At 36.2% G+C, this 27,426-nt stretch overlaps 1 protein-coding gene across 2 annotated transcripts in view; it reads left to right on the forward strand.

The window, feature by feature from the left end:
- LOC101163480 (carboxyl-terminal PDZ ligand of neuronal nitric oxide synthase protein) overlaps positions 1–27,426 on the forward strand; it is a 172,713-nt gene that overhangs the window by 42,955 nt on the left and 102,332 nt on the right. For both annotated transcript variants that reach the window (XM_023954384.1, XM_023954385.1), the window contains exons 3-4: positions 9,651–9,743; positions 13,387–13,445. In XM_023954384.1, the coding sequence (XP_023810152.1) occupies positions 9,651–9,743; positions 13,387–13,445 (152 nt within the window). The remainder of the gene's footprint in view (positions 1–9,650; positions 9,744–13,386; positions 13,446–27,426) is intronic.

Consider the following 27,426-nt stretch of genomic DNA (forward strand, 5'->3'; position numbering starts at 1 on the left):
AAATACCTGTGGACAGGTGCAGAAACATTTTCATTGCAGTGAAAATATGAAGTTATGGGTGCCATCATTTTTGTCCAGCCCTATTTCATTCGTTTTTTTTTTTTTTTTTTAAATAATTCTTTTAATCAACAACTCAAAAGTAATGGCTGATTTGGATTATTTCATTTTCAATTTTTTTTAATTTATTGTTACTTTTGAACATTTCAAGTCATTTCAGTGAGCATTGTGGACTTTCTTTCTTTAACTGTGGGGTACCAACAATTTTGTCCACCACTGTATATTGTTTCCTGGTCTCCACTTTTTCTTAGTACTTGATGTGGAGCAGTATAAAGTCATCAGGAAAAAATGCTTCTTTTCTTTTTTTGCTGTTGGTAAAATTGAGGTAGGCTAGCAAAACCATTGGTCAATCTAAGACGCATATATACAGTGCTCCCTTGTCATATCACAGTTTACCTTTCGCAGATTTTTCTTTTTAAACAACACACTGAGTCTGCCTCCTGATTGGCTGTTGACCTCGTCAATCAATCTCCTCTGTGCCATTTCTCCTGTACACAATGCATTTAGTTCGCCAAATCTACATAAATCTTCAATCAAGTGCAGATCTTTCTTTTGATTCTATATAACAGGACTTATTTTTCCACGAAAGTTTGAACTTTGAGAGTTTAAACAAGACAGAAAAATATGAAAATGCTCTCATCTGTCTGAGAAAAGTGCATGGAGTGTGTAGTGAGGGCTTTTACTGCCTTAAAGCATCTGTAATCTTACTTTAATCTAACTTAACCTATTGTGGGTTACTTTTAGAAACCACAGTGCTAAACGAGATTACACTGTAATGTTACTTTCATGTCACCCATTTAAAAAATAGATCCTTCCTCCAATTAATTTTAGTGGTATATATTTTTAAAAAAATCAGTGAGGTAAAATGTTTTGTAAACTATTCTGAAACAAAAATCAATGTATTGATTTGTGTCACAATTTAATTTAACAACTCACTCCCTTTTTACAAAAAAAAAAATTCCTAAGACTCTCATGTCATCTTCATGAACCTCTCTGTCGGGTAAGTATCGATTGGATTGCCTCTGTAACAAGAAAGAGCCAGGAAGATATTCCGTATTCTTCAGAAGTGTCAGGAGTCTTTGAAGCTCATGTGTCGTCATGAATCTATCCATCATCCGAGCAGATTTATGAGCACCAGGGCAAAAGATGGAAATGAGAAAATGGCATTGATCAGAAAGGAAGTAGAAAATAAATGAACTTGGATCTATGATGGACTAAGTGATAAAGCGTCATAAAAAAATTCCCTCACTTCTTTTAGAACAAAAGACAACATATTTATCTGAATTTGTTTTCAGCAAGTAAAATAACTATTTTGTATTTTGAAATTGTTGCTTCTTTTTAAATGCAATTTATGATTCTGTGCTTGGAGAGTTTTGCTTGGATATACAGAATGCAACAAAGGCAGCTAAAACATGAAATGGTAAAACTAGTTCTGATGAGCTTACAGCAACACTTCACTGCTGCTTTTGGATCCATTCTGACTGTTCCTCTTTTCATCCTGTAGTTAAATTACATGTTAAATTAAATTGTCTTCTCTGTGTTCTTGTCAATAAGTTGAAAGTCATCCGGTAAACTCATTTTTTAAAACATTTAGACAAGGTTTTAAAAAAAAAATTAGTCTTAAATGTTTATTTTCTTCTCTTTCCTCTTTTGTGTAATTGCTTTTTCAAAAAATCCCACATTCTTTGGTTATTTTCTACAATAACACTTTTTTATGCAAATCTGCTGTTGTACATCAAAGGTTAAATGTATACGCAGTTCTATCCAAAAGTAATTCTACCTTAGTTATCTCTTTTCGTCACAGGTATCTAAATGATTTTAAAAAAAGATTTAAAAAAAACTGTCTTTTAATAAGATATTTTTTTCTATTAGACAAAAATGTTAAACATTAGTGCCAAATTCTAAACCTGATGAGGCAAAATTAAAACTTGTTTTGCATACTGATGTGACTAATGTGTGATTTAAAGAAATAATTTACTAAATGAAAGTATCCAATATTATCCTACGAGATTCTAGTTGTAATTAGTGATGCATTGATAAAGCTTCTAGGGATTTATGTAGTTTTCCCACATAGTGGATTATGCACACATCATTTATATTTTCTGATAAAACAAAAACAGATTTTTTTTGTCTCCTTGTGTCTCTAAATGAACAATAAAGCTGGAAATTATTCACACCACTGGCTCAGAGTAACTTGTATTCAATCTGTAAGTTACTTTTTTTTTTAAATGACTCAGACATCTCTTAAAGGATGCACAAAAGACAAAAATCACTGGAATTAGAAAAGTCTTACCTTTTGTTTGCATTTGATCAAAAAGTTAAACGTAGAACGGAGTGTTAGAGCAATCTAAAAAGAATTTAAAAAGTTGTAAAATTATTTAAAATGATTAAATAATTAAAGAAAAGAAAATCTTTAATTGCAATTTTAAAAGAAATTTAAAAACAAATATTAATTATTTTTTAAACAATGTCACATTTTGTTTATACATTACCGGTTTCATTTAAGGTTAATTTATGTTGCATATAATTCAGAAAAATTGGATGGACATCACACAGCTCAAGAATCTTGCTGAATCTGCTTTACTTTATTTGTAAATGTACAACTAAAATTACAGCTTTGTAAGTCATAAATTTAGGTTTTTTAAAAGTAGACTTTATTGACAAATATTGCATATACAGAGCATCATATAATGCACTCCATACCTATTACAAATTCCTTTGAGTAAAATAACGAGAGATTATTGAACTCACCAGGAGGTTAAAAGGGAGAATAAAGCAAGAAGACTTAAAAAAAATAAAAATAAAATAAAACTTCATTCTAAAATTAAAATGTTGACTTTTTTTAAGGTGTTTAAGTATTCTCGTAAAATTTAGACTTTTTCCTCATAATAACTTTATTCTTAATTATTCATGCTGGCAGCACAGACTCTTCTTGGAATGGGCTGTTCTTACTGGTCTACGTCACAATGTGAGAACCCGCTTGTGTTGGGAGGGGCTGGTGTTCAGAAAGGCGGTCTTTCAAGGGAATAGTCAGATATGCAACTTTGAAGTTTGGTTTCATGAGGAATAAACATTATAACACTTAAAAGCTCAAAACATTGATTATGCATGGGATAGGCCTTTTTAACGTAGTTGCAAGTTCACCCTGCTGATGTATATTCAAGTGAAAATGCTTACTTTTGTTTCTAGACCATGCTTAGATTGATGGGAAATAACATTGGTATAAAGTGAATCAGAAAATGATAGGAAACAGAGGGCGAAATAGAAAAAGAATAAGTGAGAAAATCAGCACATTTAAACATAAGCCAGCTGCTCCTCTGTACTTGTATCTATATATAGTGAGGTGAACAGGTGCACAGACCCACAGTGGGAAATCAACATGTAAAACTACTGGAATAAACAACTCTACAGTGTAAGGGGCAAATGGTTCATTAAAGAAAAACTACAACAAAATACAAGTAATTTGAAGAATAACGGTTTTCAGAGCATTTATTGAAATATGGAGAAAAATAGTATTTATTCCCTAAATCATTTTTAAAATAAAACCTGAGAAATTTTGTACATTTTTAAAAGTTGTCTAATCTCTTATATAGGTCACTGTCAATTGTAAGATCATGAATGGTTCCCTGTCCATAGAACAAAAAAACAAACCAAAAAAAGAGTTTAGTCATTTCAGAGTTATTGACATATTTGCAACTAAATTCAATTCCTGTCTTATATAAAACTAAATCTGTGTGCATATTGAAAAAGCAGCATTTAGGAATAGTTTTTGATTTAAACTCTTTTTTCCCCCTTTTCAATTAATAAAAGATTTTGTTGTTTTAAAACTGTTGTTTTGAGAGAATGAACTTATTTAACAGCAAAATGCTTTTTTATTGAAACTTGAGTGAAAAGAAAAAACTATTCATTTATTAAGTTGTGAACCAATTTCAAATCATTTCCCTCCACTGATCATGTCTCATTTACCATCTTTATTTAACATTTGGATATAAAACCTTGCAAATGCCAAAATGCTAACGGCATACTGCCCAAAAAAAAAGGTTTATATCGGTTTAGATCCAAATCAAATTTTCAGTAGCACCGGATCAGTAAGGTAGGTGATAATATTACAATAGGAGACAAGGACTTCTCTCAAACTTTTATTATCTTGTATTAGTCTTTAACCTTGCTTTTATTTTAAATTTGAGCTTGTTAAAAGTTATTTTTCTGTATTTGAATTTTTAACCTTCACTTACTTTACAATTCTAGAGTATCTCAATAGGAAATCGCTTTACAATAGACACAGGTTGAGTTATTCTACGTCACATAATGAATATTGTAAAATCAAATCTATTAGATGCAGTTGTAAAAGGAAATCCTGAGTTTTATGGTAATTTGTAAGGATCTTTAAATGTTATGCATATTTGGGTAATTTATTTTCATAATGGATTTTTCTACTTCATAGTTGGCAAAAAAAACAAAGAATGCAAAAGCCTTAAAACATGCTACTAAAGAAAATGCTGTTTGAATGTCTGCTGTCATTGAAATGTAGTCTTTGTCTGCTGAGTCAACACAGATGATTTGTCTGAACTTGCAGAATAAAATACAAAAGTCAGACAATAAAAAAAGGAACAGAGGTTGTCTCTGACTTATCAAAGTAGCAGGAAATTAGGGGGTAAAAGTGCAGAAGAAAAGGCCTCTCGTCTCTGCAGGTAGGCTCTGGTTTCCTCCTGTTGTGGAGAATAAAGTCAGTTTTCCATTTTTATTGACTGTTCAAATGATCTGATCTTTTGGGTTTTTTCTTCTCTTTTCCTTGTCCCCCCCTGGGGAAAGTTTCACAGACATTTGTCTTTCTCTGTATATGAGCTGCCTGCTTTGTGGTTTAATGTAATGGCTGATCATGGTTTGGTTTATGTAATAATTAAGCTACAGTGATTTGAAAGTAAAGTAAAAAGCAAAACTTTTATGCATTAGAATAAAACAAATAATTAAAAGGTAAATGATCCCACGGCAAACCATAATAGTCATTTCTTCCACTTTCGGCTTCTCCCATCAGGGGTCGCCACAGCGAACAAGTCGCATGGTAAATTTGGCAATGTTTTACGCCGGATGCCCTTCCTGACGCAACCTTCTCAAACCGGGCTTGGAACCGGCACAGAGGTAGAGAAGGGAACAGGGAGCAGCGTCATTTAAAATGATGATAATTGAATATAATTGATTTTGGATAATATCATTTGGATTCAGACATTAAAGGTTCATTGTACTATAATGTAAAAACGAAAATCACAGCATGCAATGCAACATGTGATGGCAGCAAAAAACAAACAAAACAAAAAAAGATCAAGCTATCATCACATTCCAATGTGTGGAAACATGACATGTGACCGTACAGTGTGGTAGAATGTTCTGATAATGTTCCATTTGGATTCTTGTTTTTGTTTTGAGGATAAACATTGGGCTGAACTTTATGAAACTAAAACGTGAATGGATTTTCCATTGATTCTTGTTTAGTTGTTTGATTGTACACATTGAATGTACACTTGATTATCTTACAAGAAATACAAGTAATCTGGAAACATCTCCTTCATTGTCCAGTACTCAGGTATTCATCTCTGAGTCACACATGTGGAATTTTTGGCTGAAGATGTCCTGGATCCATTTTGTGTCAGGGAATGGGATCAAATCGAATAGTTCAGTATGAACCAATACTAACTATGAATCATTTCAGCGATGAAGTTTTTGATATGAAACAAATTTTTGTTTAAATAAAACCATTACACCCCTTTTTTAACACATATTTATAATGATTAAAATGTGTGCCCTTTAATGAACAAGAGTTCCTCTATAACACCTAAAGATTCACTCTGTATCACCTAGAACATTGTCTGTAACACTTGACGATTTGGTTTAACCCTTTTATAACATTTGATCCTTAACACGTAAACAAGTAATCCTGAAATAAGTTATTTGTAACGCCAAAATATGGGATGTTTAACACCTAAATAGGCACTCTGCAATGCCAATGTGTTAGATCTGTAACACATAGACAAACACACGGTAGAACCTAAACTGTGTGATCTTTAACACCTAAATAAGTGCTTTGCAACCCCTGTACATTGTGATAGGTAACACCTAAACAAGCATCTGTAACACACACACACACACACTTTGTAATGCTTAAACTATGACATGTAACACGTAAACATGTGCTCTGTTATGCCTAAAACATGTTTTCTGGACCACCTAAAAATGTGATTTGCAACACCAAAATGTGATCCGTAACACTTAAACGTATGATTTTTAACTCTTAAAACTAAAGCTCCTTACCCGATTAGCCAGCTAACAACAGCTGGCATATTTCCGAAACCTTGACTGAGAGTTTGAGTAAGTTCACCTCAGGTCATACCTAACGATCCAAGCTCCTCATTGAACTGGCTCTGCTCTGCTACATCAGTGTCTCCCTCCTCCCCCCAATCTCCTGTCTTTCTCATCTACCTCTCTCTGCCATTGCTTACTATCTGCTTTATCACTTTTCCTTTGTCTTGTGGGGTCATGTTATTGAGATGGATGTGTCCATGACTGACGAGGGACAAACCTCAGGGCTGAAAAGGAACACGTTTGGAACAAATTGGCTGTGTTTGTTGGCTTGGTAAAGGGTATTTATGAAGTGTAAACATGAGGCATATGTGACATTAGGAGGGTCATCCCATAATCCGAGGACGGAAATTAACTTTGCGTAAAGGTCACGTGGAAAGTTAAATGTTTAGTTTGATGTGGAATTATCACCTTATGCTTTTATGCCTATACAAACACTAGTAATGATAAGAGCAAATAGGTGAGCTTCAAGGCCGTTTTTCCAGACATTAACAACGTGCTTGAACACTGAGTACGTTCGTTCTTGGACTTGATCATTGTTTAATAAAGTTCCATGGCTTTGCATCTGCAGTAATGTCTAATCACTGCTTGGCATACTCCAGATTTTTTTCTTCAAACAACTGCACACGAGCAAAGCTCTTTACTTTTAGCAGAAACAAAAGTAAATAACATTATTTTCACACATCACTTGTTTTGGTCTCAATTGTCTTGGCATCTTAATCGGCTTCATTATTTGTTATACAAATCTGTCATGTTCAAAATGTTGTATTGTTTATTATAAAACATCATACAAAACGATAAAAGATGTGCAAATGTGTGTATCGAGGAGAAATAAAAGTCCAATGATGAACTACTGCTTAAGTTATACACTGCAGGTTGATTGAATTAAAACAGACTTGATTTTTAACCTGTTCCACGACACTGTAACTATGGGCCTTGGTAAGGCGCAATCAGTTGAACAATTCTTTATGGCTAGCATGGACATGCCGCCAGATCACTTATCAGTGGTCGTAAGCCCAAAGTGGATATGATGTGTTTGTGTGTTTGACTTTTTTAATTTATTTGTTAGCTTTACTTCTGCATTTATTTTGAACATGTGGCCTACAATGTCTCCACCATTGAGACAAAAGTTTAGCCGAAGAAAAAGAAAAGCTTTTCTGTTTGGATTCAGCTGGCTCATCTAGCACACACATGCAATTATCCTCAATGATCCAAATGGTGTTATAAGCTGTTATCTGCACTCATTTAAACACTCTAACTGCCTTGTTTGCTATCGAGAGACTGCATTTGGGGAAAAGTGAGACTGGATCCATTTCCAGGTTTGTGAAATTAATGCAGTGCAAGCCTCCAGCTGCAGTGGTGTCTGTGGCCTAAGTGTTTTAATTAAATGTGCTCATTTTGCTGTGTTACTCAGGTATATGGTGACATGGTGGTATTATTCATTTCAGCGTCGCATGTAGGAATGGGCTGGGGAGTGTATGAATGGTGGAGAGAATCATCACAGTTCATGACAGGAATAGATGGATTTATTAGAGATAAAGTGGCAATTCATTTAGCCGGCCAAATCAGTTCAGTGCAATCATTCTCGTTTTCTAATAACTCTGTGGAACTATTACATAGTACATTAAATCTGTTACGAGATCAACGGTGGCATAGTGGTTAGCTCTTTTTCCTCAGTGAGAAGGCCCTGGTACGAATACCCGGCTGAGTTCACATGTTCTCCCCATGCATATGTGGTTTTCTTCCAGGAAATCTAGCTTCCTCCTACAGTCCAAAGACATGCTTCAAAGGTTAATTTGGATTGTCCCTGGGTGTGATTGTGTATGTGTGTGGTTGTACGGCCTTACGACAGACTGGTGACCTGTCCATAGTAGGGCTGGGAATCACTGGGTTCCTCACGAGACGATACAATTTGCGATACATTGCTCACGATAACGGTACTATCATGATATGGCGATAATCGATATCATCGTCTCTAACAACTCACGATATATCAAACTTTAAGAAAGAAAAACTTGAAAAACTGTTTTTTGGAAAATATTTCCCCATTTATTTTTTAGTTTTTAAACAATGATAATAAACTTGTGTCCTATTTGGTGTAATGAATAACAGACTTTAGTGTAACATTGCTGAAATCAACAACACTCTGTCTTTGACAAACAATGACAATTTTGATTTGGAAATGTTTGTAAAATTTGGTTTAAACAATAGTGAACATGATCAGCAGCCATTATTTAGTACAAAATTGCTGTAAACAGGTTAAAAAATAAATAGGTCAAGTAGCTGCCAGGTACTTTGGTATTAACTTTTGAAAAACAAAGCCATAGCTATCGCATTATTCAAAAAAAAAAAAGAGCTGTTAATCAGATATTAGTTCTGTGAAAAAATTATAGTGTCTTTGTTAAAAAAAATAAAACAATTTAGTGCAAATGTGGTGTAAACAAAATAGAATTCTCCCAAATGTGGCCCGCCATGTCATTTTATCTGGCCTGCGAGAGCATACAAGTTTTTAATTTCTTAAAAAATAAATAAAAGAAATGTGTGTATTTATTCATATCTAGGGGGAATTGGACTTGAAATTTCAGATTGGGCAAACATCCATAAGGACTTATACACTGTCCATATAACCTAACCTGACAGAATTAAATGTAAAAGGATTTATGCTAGAGTAACAAGCAAACATATGTTTTCTATGCAACTGTAATTGTCACTTTAAAAAGTTATAATAAATAAATTAATTATTTAACATTAAGGAGTAGTTACGTTTATTTGTCATTACATTTAATTACATGTATAAGTTATATTTGGCCCTTTGAGGACAACCGCTATGCTGATGTGGCCCTCAGTGAAAATGAGTTTGACATCCCTGCCTCATCATAGATCATAGTGATTTCCTTTATGATGTTTCCACACTCTTCTCAGCTACATTGTAGATTCTGACCCTCAACTAGGTTATTTCTGCCATCACTGACGGAAGAACTTGCATATTATAACATCATACGAGAGTTATTTACAGCTCGTAGTTGTTTTATTCACACCTATGTGACCAATATCCTCTTTTTTTTTTCTGCTGACAGGAATATTTGTGTATAATAGTTGCATGGTTGTTGGTGCTTTTCATGTCTCATAAGTTTTGATGTCTTACCTTGAAGCACTGAACACATTTTCAATTACCATGACCAGATATGCCACCCACACTTTTCCTGATCAGATGTTGCTTCTGTCTGTTCTCTCTACAGTACGAATTCAAGGTGAAAAACATCAAAAAGAAGAAAGTCAACATTGTCGTGTCAGTCGATGGCGTCAAGGTGACTTTGAGGAAAAAGAAAAAGGTGAGTTAACTTCTTTCTATGACTATTTTTCATAAATTTCACATGTATAACTATGCCTGTTCAAAGCAAAGATCTTTTGTTACTTGCCTTTTCCTTTTTAATCCAAAAGAAAGCTTAGCAGACAAAACTATGGAACATTAGGCATCATATCTGCACATTACTATTATCGACTACTTTCATTATGAAATGTTGGTAACCCATACTAACAAGACGTGAGAAATTATAGACTCCAAATGGTTTATTTTAGTTGTGGAAATTCAAAGAAATATTTTCAATTAAAAATATTTTTGTTTACTTATTTTTTTAGCACATATGATCTTCAGCACTCTTTTTATTTATTTGACTTCTGAAGTATGAACATGTATTTAGTTGTATTTTCTTTTAAAGGTTTTACAATATTAAGTAGTTGTATACCAACTGAAATCAAATGGAAACAACATTAACCTCTTTTAAAAGGTTTGCTCTTCAGGTCCGGAAAGTATCGGGCTCTGTCAATTGCACTCAGCTTTCATAGGATTCCTTTGGTCTTTTGATCATGTACATTTTTTTTAAATCTGGTTGAGCCGGCACCGTCATCTTACCCTGATGCCTCCTGGGCTGTTCGGGCACACAGAAGATGTCCTGGGGAAAACCCAATTGGGAGGGACTAATGGGGTTCCACTGGCAAACCAGGAGGAAGTGGGGGGTCTGGGCCCCCAAGACTTGGCCCTGGAAAAATGTGAAATGACGGAGGGATGGATGATGTCTTGAGTATTTTTAAAAGATAAATAATGAAAAAATAATTAATGTGATGGGAAAAAAAGCCAAGATCAAATTAGTTGAACTTAGAATTCCTTGAAGTATAGACTCATTCTTTTTTTTCTTTCAAAGGATGCCTGAGCACTCAAGGTCTGAATTTGCTCCGTTTTGTTAGATTTTACTACTGGCTTTATCAAGTCAAATCAAATCAAACTTTATATAAAGCACTTTTCAAATAAAAGCATAACACAAATTGCTTTACATTAAAACAAAACAAAATAAATAATATGAAAATGAGCATGAAAATTAAAATAAACAAGCACAAAAATTTAAAAAAAATGGGTCCCCCTCCCCATACCTACACACAGCCCCCCACTACTTTCACACCTCCCACCCCTCCTGATACTTTAGCATAAGAATAATTATTTGTCAGTATAATAGCTAACCGCAATGACATTAGACCTGCTCAAGACTGGGAGGTATAGGTATACAGAAGATGTCAATGTTGAAAGGTAGTCACTTTGCAAAAATGCCATTTATGAATAAGGGCGTTTCAGTACATACTAAAAAGATATGAGTAAAGAGCGGTAACATGGGGAAACAGGAGTCCATTTTCCAACCAGAACACAGAGTGTGTGTTGTTGAGTGGGGTGTGGCTTGTTGCTCTTTTCCTCAGTCTTGTAGTCTTTGTCCTGATAGAGCTGTAGTGTCTACCGGAGGGCAATTCGTTGAACAGGGGGCTGGAAGGGTGCAGTCTGTTATAATGCTCTGTGGGATAAAGCAAACTATACCTTAGCCACTCCAGAACTATTCTTTATAACATTTAATGTAGTAGAGGCTGAACTGCACCCAAACAACCTATTAGAGACCAAAAAAGCTTCCAGAGGACAACAGAGACCTGATTGTACACTTCTTAGAGGCTAGAACATAATTGCCATGCAGTCGACCGAGCAGACGGGGATCAACCAAATGTACTGTGTGAGCTTAATGCATGTTTGTCACTGCTATCTGTCTTGTTGGGTCAGGTTTGTCCACACACTGTGTGAATAATCCCCAAAGCTGTGACATCTTTGTTTAAAACGGTTGGAGGTCCTGACAAATGGATGAAATGAAATATGTATTTACACTTTGTGTTTTTCTTTGATCATGCAGATCTCACAGCATCACACACTTGAGTCTTAAAACTAATCAGGTATAATGCACATAAATGTGGTGGGGCAGTAAAGTATTTGGTAGTCATGAATTCTGCAACTTGTCCCACAAAGACAAGTGGGGTCTGTAACATCTATCATTGATGTACTTCAACTGTGAAAGACATAATGTAGAAAGAGAATCCAAGAAATCACATTGTAGGATTTTTAAAGAATGTATTTGTATGATGGTGCATAACATGTGTATTTAGTTCCTACAAACAAGAAAGACTTTGGCCCCCCACAGATTTGTTACTTCTTCTTTAATAAGCTTTTCTATCCTCTACTTGTTACTTGTATGTGGACAGGTGTATGAAAGACACACACACCCTTAAACAGTCAGAATGTAACCCCTCCACAATGATTCAGACCATAGAGCTGTCAAAGGCCACCAGTGACAGGATTGTACACCTAGATTGGGAGGAACCAATCTACCAGGGATGCCCCAATTACAAAGAATTGATGTGAACTTCTCTTATTGATCAAATACTTACTTTCTGCACCATTATATCATTAAATTCTTTAAAAATCACACAGGGAGACTTCTGTGACTCTTTTTTTTAAATCCCGCCTCTCACAGTAAAATCATAGGTATGTGGAACATTACAGACCCCTCTCTTCTTTTGAAGTAAGACGACTTTTCCCTTCTCATAAGACTTGCATAAAGGTCCCTGCGTGGTTCTTCACGATTCTTTTAACTATGTTCTTCCCTTGATCCACGCTTTTTAATGATGGAAGATCATTAGAGTGAACCTTGTAGAACATTGAAAGCATTATCTGACTTGACAAAATAAAACAAAACCTCTAGGAAGAACAAAGTGTCAGTTGTGTTTCTTGCTCTGTTTTTTATTGTCAAAGCAGCTGTTTGCTGTAATTTGTTGTTTATTCTGCTCATCCATGAACAAGTGAATTTATCTGTGATGAATTTAAAACCCTTGCAACATTAAGCAGCTCTTTCCCTGCAAAGAAGTGAAAGTCAAACAGTTTTACCTCTTAGTGCACTTAATGTTGGCATTTCCTACTGCTGTACATTAGCATCTTTTATCAGATGCATTTGAAGATATTAATTATATGTCCATAAAGGTCTGATGCTTTTCTGTAAAAAACAGGATAGAATTTAAACAATTTCACAGTTTGGTGGAGTAACACAATACCAAATCTACTCCTTCCACTTCATGTCTATATATTCTTGTCACAAAACCCTTTACTTTCATAGAAAAGGTCAAACTCTACCTTCCTGTTTTGGTAATTAAAGAATCTTGTTGAAGGCTCAGTGTAAATTTAATCAGGTAATCTGGTCAGTAGATGCAGGATCTTCATTTACTTCTCCTTTGGTCATTTTTGCTTCCCGTCCTAAAGAGATGAAATGTCAAATGTGACGTTGAAGGGATTTACATTTCAGAGCAGCTTGTGTTTGTGTGTGGAGATTGGAGTGGCTGAATGAGTGAAGTCAACAAAGCGCTCCTTCAACACAGAAATCGATATAAATAGTTCCTGTGCGCCCGAGTGCTGACATTTTGATTGTGACCTTAAACTGAAAGACGGCTTTAATCAAATGCACAATCGAAAGAAAAAAAGAGAAATATGGATTTGTAGAAGAATTTGGATGTGAAGTTGATTTTCATTTGCATTAAATGGAAGTTTGTGAGTCTTAACCTTAAGGTGTCATCAGTCCTTTGACCTGGTGTAAATGAAACCTCTTTATTTGTTTGCAGAAGAAGGAGTGGACATGGGATGAAAGTAAGATGATTGTGATGCAGGACCCAATTTACAGGTAAGCCTGGTATATTATTTATGTGTATGTTTACATTTACACATACACATGTGTGTTCCAAACACTGTTTAATTGTACTTTCTCAATTGTTCGGTTCTTTTTGGGACCCAGACTTTTTTTTGCCTAAGAGGCTTCTTGGTGATATTAAAATAACATTCCATTCATTTAGCTCATCTGCAAATTCTAATTTATGAGGATTTTAATACTTCAGCTTAATGACTTTCCTGCTTCGGCTCATTGGACCTTTTCCTCAAATGAATTTCAGTCCAGACTTTGATTCAGTGCTCAGAAAATGAGAAAACTTTCTTTGTCCCTGCAAGTTTTGATGTTCTGGAAACAGAGAACTATATGCCCTCTGTTCGACATGGACTTACTCTGACTGAAACCACAGAGATATTCCCATAAAAACATAATGGAAGTGCTTTGACCCCCTATTATAAAAATGCACATTTTTTGACAACAGTCTCCAACCTATTCACAGAAAGAAATCCTACCAACTCGAACAACAGTGATCACTTGAAAATGTCCATTTTTGTTGAGATATTCAGAAACATTTGTAAGTTTTTCATTTCACAAACATTTAATTCAATTTTCCAAAAGTCTTTGTCCTTATTTAATTTTGAATGGAGTTTTTAAACTTCCAAACTGCTGTGTTTCTACATCCAGCAGCCTGATTTTTTAAATGCAGCTATAAAACGGGTGACAAGGATCAGGTCTGAAGTTTTCATCAAAGCAGTTGGAGCCCCCTGTTTTTCAAGTCATATCTGGGTGTGGACCAACTTTGCTGTGGGTGTGGGGTCTCGCTTTTAAAGTGGTTTGCTTTGCTATCAGTAAAATCAGTTGGATGCCCAGAGCTGTGACTGTTTCATGCCTTAAACATAAGGCTGGCTTTTTAAATAAAACTCCTTTAAAAAGCCAGATTGAATTCCTATATACGGCGGTGTGGGACTTTTTAACTTAAAACAACTTTAAAGTAAATTTATAAACTAGATTTGTGAACTTTGGGGAACCAATTTCCACAAATATAATATTAAACTAAAACATAACTCAATATTAATGTGCACATAAATCTCTAAGCCAAATATTAAGGTTCAATAAGTTATACTTTTTGTATGATGTATTTTTAATACAACTTTAACTGAACAGTTCTGATTTTTTAGGAACTATGCTAGGATCTGCTAGGATCACAAGATTGTTCCTCCAAAATGATGTGTATATTAAAGTGTCATATTCAGTATGACCAATACAGAAAGTCTAAATATAGAACCAATGCAGCACCACCCAATATTAGAACACGATGTAATTTTAGGAATATAACAGTTGTCTGGCATCTTTAATTAATTTAATCGTTGTTTAATTGTACAAATGATAGGCAATATTAGAAATCTAAACTTTAGTTTGTTTTTTAAGGTTTAAAATGAGGAAAATATGCGGCTGAAAAATATGACCTTTTAGGTTTTCAATCAGCTTCAGTGTGTGGCAGAACTGTGAGATCAATATTAATAATTAGTATTCAGGAAGAGCTAAGAGAATTTTTTTGGCAGACGTTGCTCTCTGTCGTATCAAAACTTGATATTTATTGTAAATTTGGTCGAACAAGAAAACTGTCAAATTTAAGTACAGTATAGTACTTTTTCTCTGAAGTAGAAACCAAATTGAACCCTAATGGTATAACACTTCATATTTTGCTCTGAATGACTCATACTTGATCCCCCCTGCTCCCTGTATTTATCCTCCAAACACTGACACACTCCCTCCCAGGCGGATGAAGCTCAGAAGTGAATCCAGGAACTCAGTTGGGGGGGGGGGGGGGGGTTCTGGAACTGGTTCTGTCAAAAAGATGGATTTTGTTAGTTGTTTGTGTCAACCTTTAAAAGAAGGATTTCTAAAAGATTGTATTTAGTCTACGATGGTTTAGCTAGTCTGCACCATCCTACCCTTCTCCTGCAAATGTTTTTTGGGTTCCTCCTCCCAGGGGAGGAAGAGCGTGAGGTTTGTCTCCTCCATCTTTCACTATTGTCTTCTGAACCATGTGTGACAGATCATCTCTTGGTTATAGCAAAAAGACTTAACAGTTTGACACATAAGTTAGCTGCAAAAACGTATGCCAAAGAGAGGCAAAGACCAGGTGTTCTTAAAGGAGCACCACCTTAAAAAATTCCATGAAAAAAAAACTTTATTTGCGAACATTTATTTGGTTCTTAGGCCTTTAGGGGCTTTTCCATTGAGTTGGCTCAGTAGGGGTTGTTTTCCATTACAGCTAAGAACTCAAAATGTCCTTTAACGGCCTTTATCTTGCGCTAAACACAGAAACGATAGAGGACATGTTGCTGCTGCTTTATTGGCTGCTTGGTCTGTGACTTACCGTCACACTAATGATGACAAAAAGCAGCAGAGAAGGCTGCAGGTGGCAAGAAAACACATTTTTATCTAATCCAGGAAAGCCTGGGAAGCCTTACAGCATTGCCAAACTCAGGAGGTTCCATCTGCCTGAAAAAATTAATAAAACAATTGCAAATGAATGTTAAAACATCGGACAAACTGTGTATTTTATTTTTTGCCAGTTTTGGACAGTTACACGTTTTTCAGGAAAAGGGTAACAAAAAGTAGCAGGTGCCAAGTAGTGTCCATAAATAAGTGGGACCAAGTAAAGCTATAGTCACATGCACGGGAGATGACCTGTATGGGTGCTGTGGGATTTTTTTGGATTGTCCAAGCTCATGGAGGGTTCTACCAGAAGGTTCTACCGGGGTTAGACCGGCCGGTACAAGGCACACCTTAAGGGAAGCGTGTCTTGCATTTCCCTTGAGGCTCGTTGAAAATGTAACATGCAATTGTCATGCATGTGGTAAGTGTATTGTGAAGTATTTTTTAAGGCTAAGTTGTGTGCACATACGGCGTATGGGTGACGCTGTCGTACGGTGCCCTATTGCCCCGCAAAAGCCATTAGTAAATCAGCAGTCACAACTGCCTCATGACGAGATAAAGGCTATCTGAGGGCAAAAGGATGAGTGAATCTGTATGGGGCACATAAGGAGTACGCATTTATCACATGAACAGAACTTAAGAGCCTTTTGCAAAATCCACAGGATTTTGGGGTGGGGGCAGGGTGGGGGTGGGGGGTCTTTGCATATTGTATGTGTGTTTGCTAGACCTGTTGCTCGCAAAAAAATACGAACATGAACATTATCATTCTACAGGCTTACCAATCAGACTATGACTTTGCTATTTTGTTTGAGGTACCTCTGGGATCTGTATAGGTTGGCCTTTCTTTGCTTGCAGACAGCCACCTTTAGCCTTAATGGCAGTTGTGTCTAAGGCTTAAATAAGGATGTGAAAGAGTGTTGTTTGGCGACACTGTTGAGACATTTATTTATCCACTCAGGACTGTGGGACACAAGAATTGAGCTTTTTTATGACGTGCCTGGTGAAACTTTTGAAAAATGTGATATTGAATTGCGTCTCCTCAGATTTGGTCCAGATCTACATCTATGTCGACAAACCTGTGACCATTTTTTTCCAGATATCCCTTCTCTAACTGCTACTGATTAACTTCATTAGGTGTGTTTTGCTGACAAAAAGGCTAAAAGGGAAATGACTTGGGAAATTAGTTGGAGAATTGACAGAACATCAGCGTGAAAGAAATATGAAAAGACTCCTTTGGTGCAAAAACAAACATGATATTTAACTCAATTACCAGATAATTCCCTCCTGAAGGCTGTGAGGGATCATGGCCTGCTGTGCATCTTGACAACCATTGAAAGTTGTTTCTGTTACAATGAACAAATGAATGTGCATTGTTGCTAAGAAAAAAAAAACTGCCAGATCCTGTTATGGACCTAATTTCTCCTTTCTTTCTGTATGATAGGGAAGTTCATCAATAAATGAACTGTTAAAAACATATCTTTGTGTTAAAAGAATTTTATTTTTTACACCAATCAAAAACGATTTTAGTTCCAGCCATCCACAGTGGATATTCATCCCATTTTTTTCTTGTTGTAAAAAGAATCAATTCTAATGGCGGGGAATAATTAGCCAATCAATTTCTCGCTGTGTTTGCTGTGCCCGACTGCCTCCAGAGCTGCTTCTGCCTGGATTTGCCTTATCTGTTTGTAATTAAGGTGACAGAGATTTATGTACATTGTTTTTCCTTCGAAATTTTAAATGGTTTAGAAATTGAAAAAGGTAGATTAGAAAAATATGCTTGGATTTTACATGCAATGTAGATCTTTTTGTTGGTGTTTTAAGTGTACAGTTTAAGCTTTAGGCTTACACGTTTAATTTGTAAGATTAATGTTAGCCCAGAGCAGGTCATCATTAACCACTTTCACCGGGATAAACAGCATTGTTTTTGTGCAAGCAGCTTTTAGTCATAACAGATTTTTTTAAAAATCAGTCAGTTATCTTTCGTCTGTGGTACTTGGAAAAAATATATATTAATATATATTTTATTACTGCATGACTGTCGTCACAATCATTTATATTCACAATAACAATTTATCAACACTTGTTTTATAGTATCAATATAGTGGAAATGCTGTACACACAACTGATTAAAAAAAAAAAACAGAACAAAAGAGTAGTATGATTGTCCTCTTTCCTGTTTTTTCTGTGGCACACATGCTGTGCCCTTTGCATGTTGACCTCATCTAAATTGCAGCCCTAGTCCCTAATCCCTCAATCATTTTTTTCTATTAGCCCAGACTCAACACGAGTTTGTGTGGTTTAAGGTGTTTCTACCACATGGGACACCAGGCTACGATTTTTAACACCACCTAAATAAACTGCCCAGAGTGGGAAAGGACGCAATTTAAGAGCATAACTATAACTGTGCTAATCAATACTAATTCCAATGATTACACTAATACAATAATAATTTGATTCCAGTTGAACCATAACCATCAGACTGTGGTTCTCCTGCACATCTCAATAAAACAGGCCACATTAATGAGATAGTCCTTAACCTCAATGCATCTTCGAAAAAATAGCTTGTATGTAAACAAGCATGGCTCTCCTGCTTGTCAATCACCACTTTAATAAAAACAAATGACTTCCAGATTTATTCAAAACAATGCAACATTATTATAGTGATTTATTTTATCATGGTTAAACCTTAAAAGCAGTAGATACAAACTTACAATTTAAGTTGATACAAATTGATTGAAGTCTTCTGTAATTACTGACCACAAACTAATTGGTAGCAGCGTCAACACTAGCAATTTGTAGAAAAACTACATTACATCAAAATATTTTTTAAATTCTTGATTTACTTGTATGATTTAAATTTGTTCAAACGAAGTTTTTTAGGGTAAGTAAATAAATACTTTCTCGTGTCAGGTATGTTGCCTGTCCGCTCTCCTTCCACTGTCATTTCCCTGAATGCAGCGTGTTCTGGCGTATTTTGTCCTAAACAGCGGCCATAAGGGCCCTCGTTTTTTTAACATGCAATGAAGACATCTCTACAAAAATGATGTACCTACAATAAAGTGTGGGAGCGGGCTAAAATTCAGACACAGCTGTTTCTATTGAAGTTTATGAAGTGGGTCACTCAGCAGAAGTTCATGACCAAAGGTGGTATTTCTTATCTATGAATCAGTTAAACATAAAGGGTTAAGGCTCTTAGAAAGTGTGCTGTTAGCACGTTGTTCCTAATAAAGTAACACAAAATGCTAGCAGGTTTTCATTAAACTTTTATCTTTTGCCTTGTGCAGCTAAGTAGAATACGAGGGAAAAATTCAAACTTAAATTTTTGATTTCTATATTTTATATTTAAAGACACTCAAAAACAGAAAGCATGAGTATAACTTTAACATAACAGGAAAAAGCTGAGTTATTACAGAAAAGATACTCTTTGGTCTTTGTTTTTGCAACCAGAATAAACCTTTTATTTTACATCTAGCCAATTATCCTCATAATTAAGAGATCTCCTGCTGATGGTCATGTAAAATAAAAGTTTCTCTGCTGTTTGCACAGTATATACTCAACTTTGAAAAACTGAAGCTGGAAGACACATGTAACCTTTAATAAAATAAACCCTAACCATCTTCTAAAAATAATGTGGAATATGAAATGTAAACATGTTGGATCTTGTTAATTTGAAAGATAAAATCATGTTTTAATTCTGCTGTATGATTTAAACCGATGTGGTTGAATAAAAGCACATATAGATGCTTTTAAAAAAACTGGGTTATAGTTTAAAAAAATATTAATCATTAAAAATATATGGAAGTTGCAGCTCTTTATTATTGCATATTTTAGGATCTGTCTTTCTATCCTTTCATCAATCCAACACATCTATCCCAAGATTCTTGACTTAAAGTAAAATTGTCATTAAAGAAAGGAAGGTTGTGCTCCATAACTTGTAATTTATTCAGTATGATAAAAGATAGACAGATATTGATTTAAATATTTAAGTAAAGAGTATAGATTTCAAGTTTGCTTTATCTAAGTAAAAAGCGCAACACTTTCGTCTTTCAACAGAAATTCCCATGTGACCCAACATTTTGCAAATGTAACCTTTTGCTATAAAAAAGGAATAAAGTGTTTGGTAAACTAATGTGATAAATATTCATGTGCAGCGTTTTTAAAGGCAGAGGGGAGGAATGCACATCAAAGACCCCAGACGGTTTTAAACGCTCCTGTGAGGAATTTTTCACTCGCATAATGGCTCGGCGCTGTGTGGCCAAATCATTTGGGGGGATTTGCTGAGCGCTTTGCATATTTCTTTTGTGCATTCCTTTTCATCTTCAGTTGCATTTCAGCTAGAGCTGCTGGCTTACTGCCACTCAAGCTGGCCACCACCCCACATATGCAAAGAAAAATAAAAAGCTAAAGGGGTATGACATGCCATTAGTTCACATTAAATATAAATATAATATAAGACACTTTCGCTAGACTTTGCATATTTCTCTAGACCTACATTTATAATGTTAGCTCTATAATCAGTATTCATATTAAACTAAAATACTGTTTCAAAATTGTGATGTTAGAACCAGTTATCTCAATTAAGCATCTCTCCTGTATTTTGTTTGGTTTTGAAATAAAAATATATATTTTTAAAAGTTTCTAGATTTTTAAGTCTCGACTTGTGGTTTTGAAGCCCAAATACAAAGAGCAAAACACACTTTATTTCCTATTTTAATCGACCATATTGGACCACATATCGCCATATGACACGGACCAACGAGCACCAAGTGTCCACATAATGCAACAGGAGGATATGTTCATGAATTACCGTACACTTTTAATAATGCTAGGGCTGTCACTAGCGATTATTTCATGAGTCGATTAGTCAAAGATTATCGTTTACAATCGGTAATATTGCTGTGGAGGTTCACATCATGTCTGGTACTTCTAATGCTCGGTATAAGGTGCGTTCACAGAAATTACAATTTTACATGTATGGTTCATAAATTTCAATTTCACCTTATAAAAGAAACAAAGTTTGGGGTCCCATATAAGCTATATGCTAGCACAAAAAAAGGCATAATTGCCTCACAAGCTATATGTTTCCTGATCCCTGCATTAACTCATTGTCTAAACTTCTCATAGAAAAGAAAAAGCAAAAAATATTTTTTGAACATGGGTTTTACTTTATTACAATTAGTGAAGAGTAAAATATTCTACAATAACTTTTCCTCTTTTAGTTTGTAAAAGTGACTTAGGTGGCCAGGGTGCAGCGCCTTAATCATGTCTTTAAATCCATCCTCTTCAACCATTTATAGAGGTCTCATTCCTTTTAGAAACACATTAAGGAAGCTCTGTGTAAGTGTTGCAGCCATCTCTGGTGTGCACCGGCTACTCTCCAGTCTACAGTCAATGGCGATGTCCAGAATTTTGCATCCGATTGCCCATCAGAAACGTCAGTAATCGCGTTTCGCTACGTATGTTTTTAAGTCTGGTTACGAGCTCTACGTACGTTCATTGATCGCAGGCTGAAAATACAACCAGTAGAACATTTTCACACTGACTTGCAGCAACGCAGCAACTTTACCAATCGGGGAATCGGATTCAGTATTTACGTGTGGGTGGCGTACGCTTCAAAGCATGGAAGTACCAAGTATTGTAAACATGATCTTGAAGAAGACGATAATAATTGCGGTTTGTGTCCGATTGGATTAATATGACACCAAGACTGGCATTTATAGGAACAGAGTTGTGAAAACAAAACGTCTGGAGCAAGATTTTTGGGATTTGCACCGCTTTTTCTTTGCACGCCAAGCTTTTTCCTGTTCCCAATGATGGCTGGTGGTTATTATAATCACTGAAATTAATAAAAATAAATAGGCGTTTACAACGCCAAGTTAGCATAGATGATTTTTATAGTTGACGCTAATTTTAGTCGACATCGTCAACTAATTGTTGACAGCCTTAAATAATACTAACCCTTAAAGCTTTCCAAATACTGTGAAACAGTCAGATTGTTTCCTTAAGGCTAAAATAATTGTTCAAAATAAAGTATAAAATATCACACTTTTTAAAGTCAAACAAGACTTTAGTGCTGGTGATTTATGAGTATTGAAGACGTCTTAAAAAAATAGCTAATGTTTAATGCGATGATTTTATGCTAAACACAAAGGTAGCCAAAATCCTAAATTGATGACAAAAAAAAAACAAAGTGCACTTATATCCGTTTATAGGAGTCGTCATGCATAGATGTTAAAAATCATTTTCATTACATATATTTGAAATCATTTATCAGCACCCATAAAATTTGATGTTCTGACAGTCTGTCTTTAAAATTTAGCTGTTAACAAAATATGGGTCAGCACATGCTTTTCTTTTAAAAGGGAACACTTTCCTTGGTTTATCAGACCACTCAAATGGTAGATATCCAAGAACAGACTATCAGACTACCCAAAAACAAGTGTTTTTTTTCTTCTCTTTAGAACAGTATGGAGAAAAAAAAAACACTAGACCAATCCACCTAAAGCATACACATTTGGAAAAAATCATATAAAATGAAAGAATTTTCCTCCAGAAGGTGTGACCATTTGGTAGGGACTGATTCCTGACTTAGACAGCTCTAAAATAAATCCAAATTTAAAGTCATTCTTTAAGAAGGGCTGCCTGATTGTAAGACGATCAAGCTCAGCTGGCTCAGGGATCTCCAGAAGCATTAATGCTGTGTCCTTTTTGTACTTTGTTTCCATTGGACTAAGCAACATAAATAAAAAATCTCGCAAACCTGCAGTTTTTATGAGAGATGATATGCAATTATACCAGGAGAGACATCTCCTTGACTCCTTGGCTGAACACGCCATCTGTTTCTCCTTATTGGTCCAAATACCCACAGAGACACTGGAGGTTTACGAATCATTAGACAGTTGCATGAGGAAAATGAATGTATAAATCAAGTTTTGACATGCATTTCTTTTTCTTTTACTACACACAATAAACATGGCTTGGTTTGGTCACTTTTGCAGATGGAACAAAATGCTGTTTCGTTTGTTTTGTTTCATTTTTATTTTAGAAATGTATACTACTTTAGACAGGAGAGAAACACAAAAACAAGATTTATTTGTAGTAAAAACTAACAATTGGAGATTGGCTACATTTTATTCTAGTGTTCTCATTGACTCCAATAGCATATCAAGATTATAGATGGAATTTAAGTAACATTTTTAAGACTGATCAAACTTGTGCTAATGTGGACCGTTCTACTTTATTTGCAAACTGGTACACAAGCTACAGTGTATTGGTGGACTTTTTTTTCTTCCCATTCACAGTCAGCCAGAAATGGAACGCAGCCTCTGGGCAAAACCAGTAGAACTAATTATTAATAACCATACTACAATCTCCTGAATGGAGTTCAGATACCCTCACTTACACACACAAATTTGGGCCAGTTTCACAGTCATGCTCCAAAAGGTTAAATCTAAACAAACAATGTATTTTCTTTTTTTTATTATTCTCTGCACTCCTAAGTATTTGCCTTTAAAGAACAAAGAGCTCCTCACATACTTTTATGTATTTTATAGGCATTAGGCCACCCAGAATCTACAGCTGCTGGGATAGGAGACAAGGCTTTAAAAAGAAGAACACAGAAAAACAGTCTGTTTTGTAAATTTGCGAGTTTTCTGCACTTTGTCAGTAAGTAAATTTAGAAAGCCGTTTTGCGTCTGTATTTGTACTAAGATAATGTTTATGACAACATTTTTTCCCTCTGGGAAAAAGTAAAGAACATATCTTAAAATGAATGAGGGCAACTGCATAATTTTGTGGTCATGACATTAAAATTACAATCCAGCTATTCAGTGCAATTACACTAAATTAACATGCATACATTTTATGTTATCTTGTTTTTTTTGTGCGTATAGCTTTTCTTTTATTGTATACTATTGGGCCTATGCTCGCATCAAGGAATCATGGTACTATACAGGTTTTTTTAGTACGCCTGTGTGATGTACATTCTTTAAGCCACTATCTGCACCTAAAAAAATTGATAGCTTTCTGAGCACACAGTCAATATCTCAACTTTGTAATCATCTTGAAGGGCATCCACTAATCTCAGAATTGTCCTGCAGTTCAGTTTGCATGTGGGATTAGAAAAGTTTTAAATGCACTGAAAGAAGCCGTTGCCCTTTTTCATTCTTGAGAAATTACTATTTTGTTACATTCCCATTGAGCATGTGATGCAGCCTAAAAGCACGTTCTTGAGTGCGCATTTAGTTCACACTGGACGGTATTAGCGCATGTCCGCCACCAACAGTTAGAAGACACTTGGTGTGAACTAGCAAAGCGGTGCAACTCTTGCTCCAGTTTTTTTCTTGTCTTTCACAGCTCTATTCCGATACATTGGTGTCGTATAATTCCGGACGGGGACAAACAGCAATGATTCATTTCTCCTCCATGATCAATTTTTAAACACTTGACACTTCCTGTGAATTAAAAGGGACGCCATCTACGAGTCACTACCAAATCCAAATCCCTGATTGGTCAAAGTTCAACCTGATATAACTTTCAAAGTTCATGTTTTGTACTTAAAGCCTAAAAACATTCGTAGAAAATTGCATAGCGACACATTAACTCTAAAGTTTTGACGGGGAAGCCCAAGGGCATTATGAGCATCTTTTCAAAGTTAGAGCAGTTTCATACCAAGAAAAGCTCTTAATCAATTGAATTTATAATGTAAACCAATGCAGTAACTCTCCTTCAAACACCACATTTAACACATATATGTGTTTTCCTGTTATAAAGAAGTGTTAAACAGTCTAGAGTTTGACATTTTCCCCATAAAACCCGCACAATGAAATTTTAAATACGCCATGTTTTACATCTAAAATTCTATAGGCTTTAGTCAGTTTGTCTTATTTTTCTCTAGCAGTGTATTGCTGGGGTGCACACTTGCTTTACCCTTCGTTTTTATCCCAATGATTAAATAATTCAAAAAATGTTCTAATTATTCTTTCCTATAGCTTAAATTACTGTTAATATAGAAATTATTCATAACGATGCAAAAATGGTCTTGAAATGGAAAATGAATCAATAATGAATGAAATGGGATAGAACTTGAAAATCAAGACTTTGTGAATCTGAAATGAGTTGATTGAGAAATCAGAGATGTAGGGGGCTCGTCGGACCTACAGCAAATCAGGCCAACCTGATTGAACAAATTAAAGAGCAGACAAAGCAGGTTCATCATGTTGGGAAAAGAACAAGAAAACATGCATCAGGGAAACAAGAAAAAACAAGACGGTGTATGCACAAAGATGCTGATGAGACCCAGATGATTTTAATCCAAGGAAACCTGTAAAACAAAAATAAACCAAATGAGTAACACATGAGAAAGGTTTTTTAAATTGTAAGACAAACAAAGGCAAAACAGATCGATAAGAAAGAAGTTTACTAAAGCAAAGAGAAAAGACGGACAAGGGTGTAAGAAAACTGGAGGTTTTTATAAAAAGCCAAAAGTTCATTAAAAAACAAAATAATGAATTTAAAGACATTCTTGGAGGTGCTTTGACAAAGAGAATCTCTATTACTTAGTTTTATTTATATTTGTAAAGCATGTGGTCACTTGCTCTACGACAGACTGGCAACCTGTCTAAGGTGTACACCGCCTTCGCCCAACAGTAGCCAGGACAGGCTCCGGCAAACCTATGACCCCGAAAAGTCAAAAGGGGGTTATGAAAATGGATGGATGTAGTCACTTTTATTTGGACAAGTGGGCAAAGAATTTTACACATTCCACATATTGTCTTTGCAAATTATTGGGTTTAGGCATCAAACCAGACACATTTTCTAAAGCGTGGTTAGGAACTCCAGCTTTTTTTTCCAGCATAACATGCTGCAGCATAATTGGATATGTTGGGTGTTCTAATTGGCTGCACATACCTGATCCAGGTAATCAGTTGTGAGTAGTGCAAGGATATCTGGAAAACTCACCAGCCCTTGACTTCCCCACCCTGTTCTAAAAAGTTCCTTGTAATGCTGTAGCTGGTGGAAGCATGACTGGTTTTTAACCAACAGTTCTTAGTTGATTTTGAATGGGTTAAGTGTTTCTTTCATGAAACATTTAACCATGATCGTCATGCTGTGTGTTTCGTGTTTTTGTTGTTTCTGGGGACTAAGTTTGGAGTGTGCTTATGACAAATGTGTTTACATGCCAGTTTGTCTTGCAAGTCCTCAAAGAAGCTGCCTTCCCCTTGTTGTCTTCCACTAAATGGTACTTCCTATACCATGGCGCCGGTGTGTGGCAGCTCATCTGGGCAGCTCTACCTTTTTGTGTTCCTTACTTTGCGTTTTTTAATATTTTCTTCCAACTTATTTGTGTTTTTTGTATTTTTCAACAACTATTACAAAGCTCTGCGACAAAGGACAGGAACATCATTACTTTTGCTTTTTGTTTTTTTATTTTTTCTCAACTTTTTGAACCGGCCTCGGGGGATCCGTTAGGATGCAGCTCCATTGTTTACACTCGAGATCAGCTGTTAGCTGTTGGACGAGTTGAGATTCTCCTCGCTGGAAAGCCAGATGTTCCAGCTGAAATACGGAGGAAACGACGAGGCTGCAGAGCTAGAGTTAAACGCCGGGAGAGAAGACGGAGGTACAAGCCATGCTTACCATCCGTTACTATGGGAAACGTCCGCGCGCTCTCTAACAAGCTGGACGAGTTAACAGCGCTCATGCGTCTGCAGCGGGTGTACCGTGAGAGCAGCCTGCTGTGTTTCACCGAGACGTGGCTCAACCAGGACATGACAAACTCCGTGGTCTCAGTTACTGGATTCACGCTGGTGCGGGCGGACCGGAGCGCGGCGCAGAGCGGAAAGAAGAAAGGCGGTGGTCTGGCGGTGTTCGTGAATGACAGATGGTGTAACCCGAACCACATCACTGTGAAAGAACAGCACTGCAGCAAGGACATTGAACTGGTGGCAGTCAGCGTTCGGCCGTACTACCTTCCACGGGAGTTCTCCCATGTGCTGGTGGTCACTGTTTACATCCCCCCGTCGGCTGACGCTGCTGTCGCTTGTGAGCGCGTGCACAGCACCGTGTCCCAGCTGCAGACACAACACCCGCAGGCCCTGATCCTGATTTCTGGGGACTTTAACCATGCATGCACCCCCCTCTCCGCCACCCTGTCCAACTTCACCCAGTATGTGAACTGTCATACGAGGGACAGAAAAACTCTGGACCTTTTCTATGCTAACATCAAGAATGCATATGCTCCTGCCCCCCTCCCCCCTTTAGGACGCTCTGATCACAACCTGGTCCATCTCTCCTCTGCGTACACTCCAGTGGTGAAACAGCAGAAACCACAGATTAAAACGGTGAAGATCTGGACTGAGGAGGTAACAGAGCGACTAAGGGACTGTTTTAGCACCACAGACTGGGACGTTCTCTGCAGTCCACACGGGGAGGACATTGACAGTCTTACTGACTGCATCACGGACCATGTCAATTTTTGTGTGGAAAACACAGTGCAAATAAAATCAGTGCAGTGTTTTTCCAACAACAAGCCCTGGGTCACTCCTGAGCTGAA

Source organism: Oryzias latipes, chromosome 4, assembly GCF_002234675.1.
Source record: "Oryzias latipes chromosome 4, ASM223467v1".
Lineage (NCBI taxonomy): Eukaryota > Metazoa > Chordata > Actinopteri > Beloniformes > Adrianichthyidae > Oryzias > Oryzias latipes.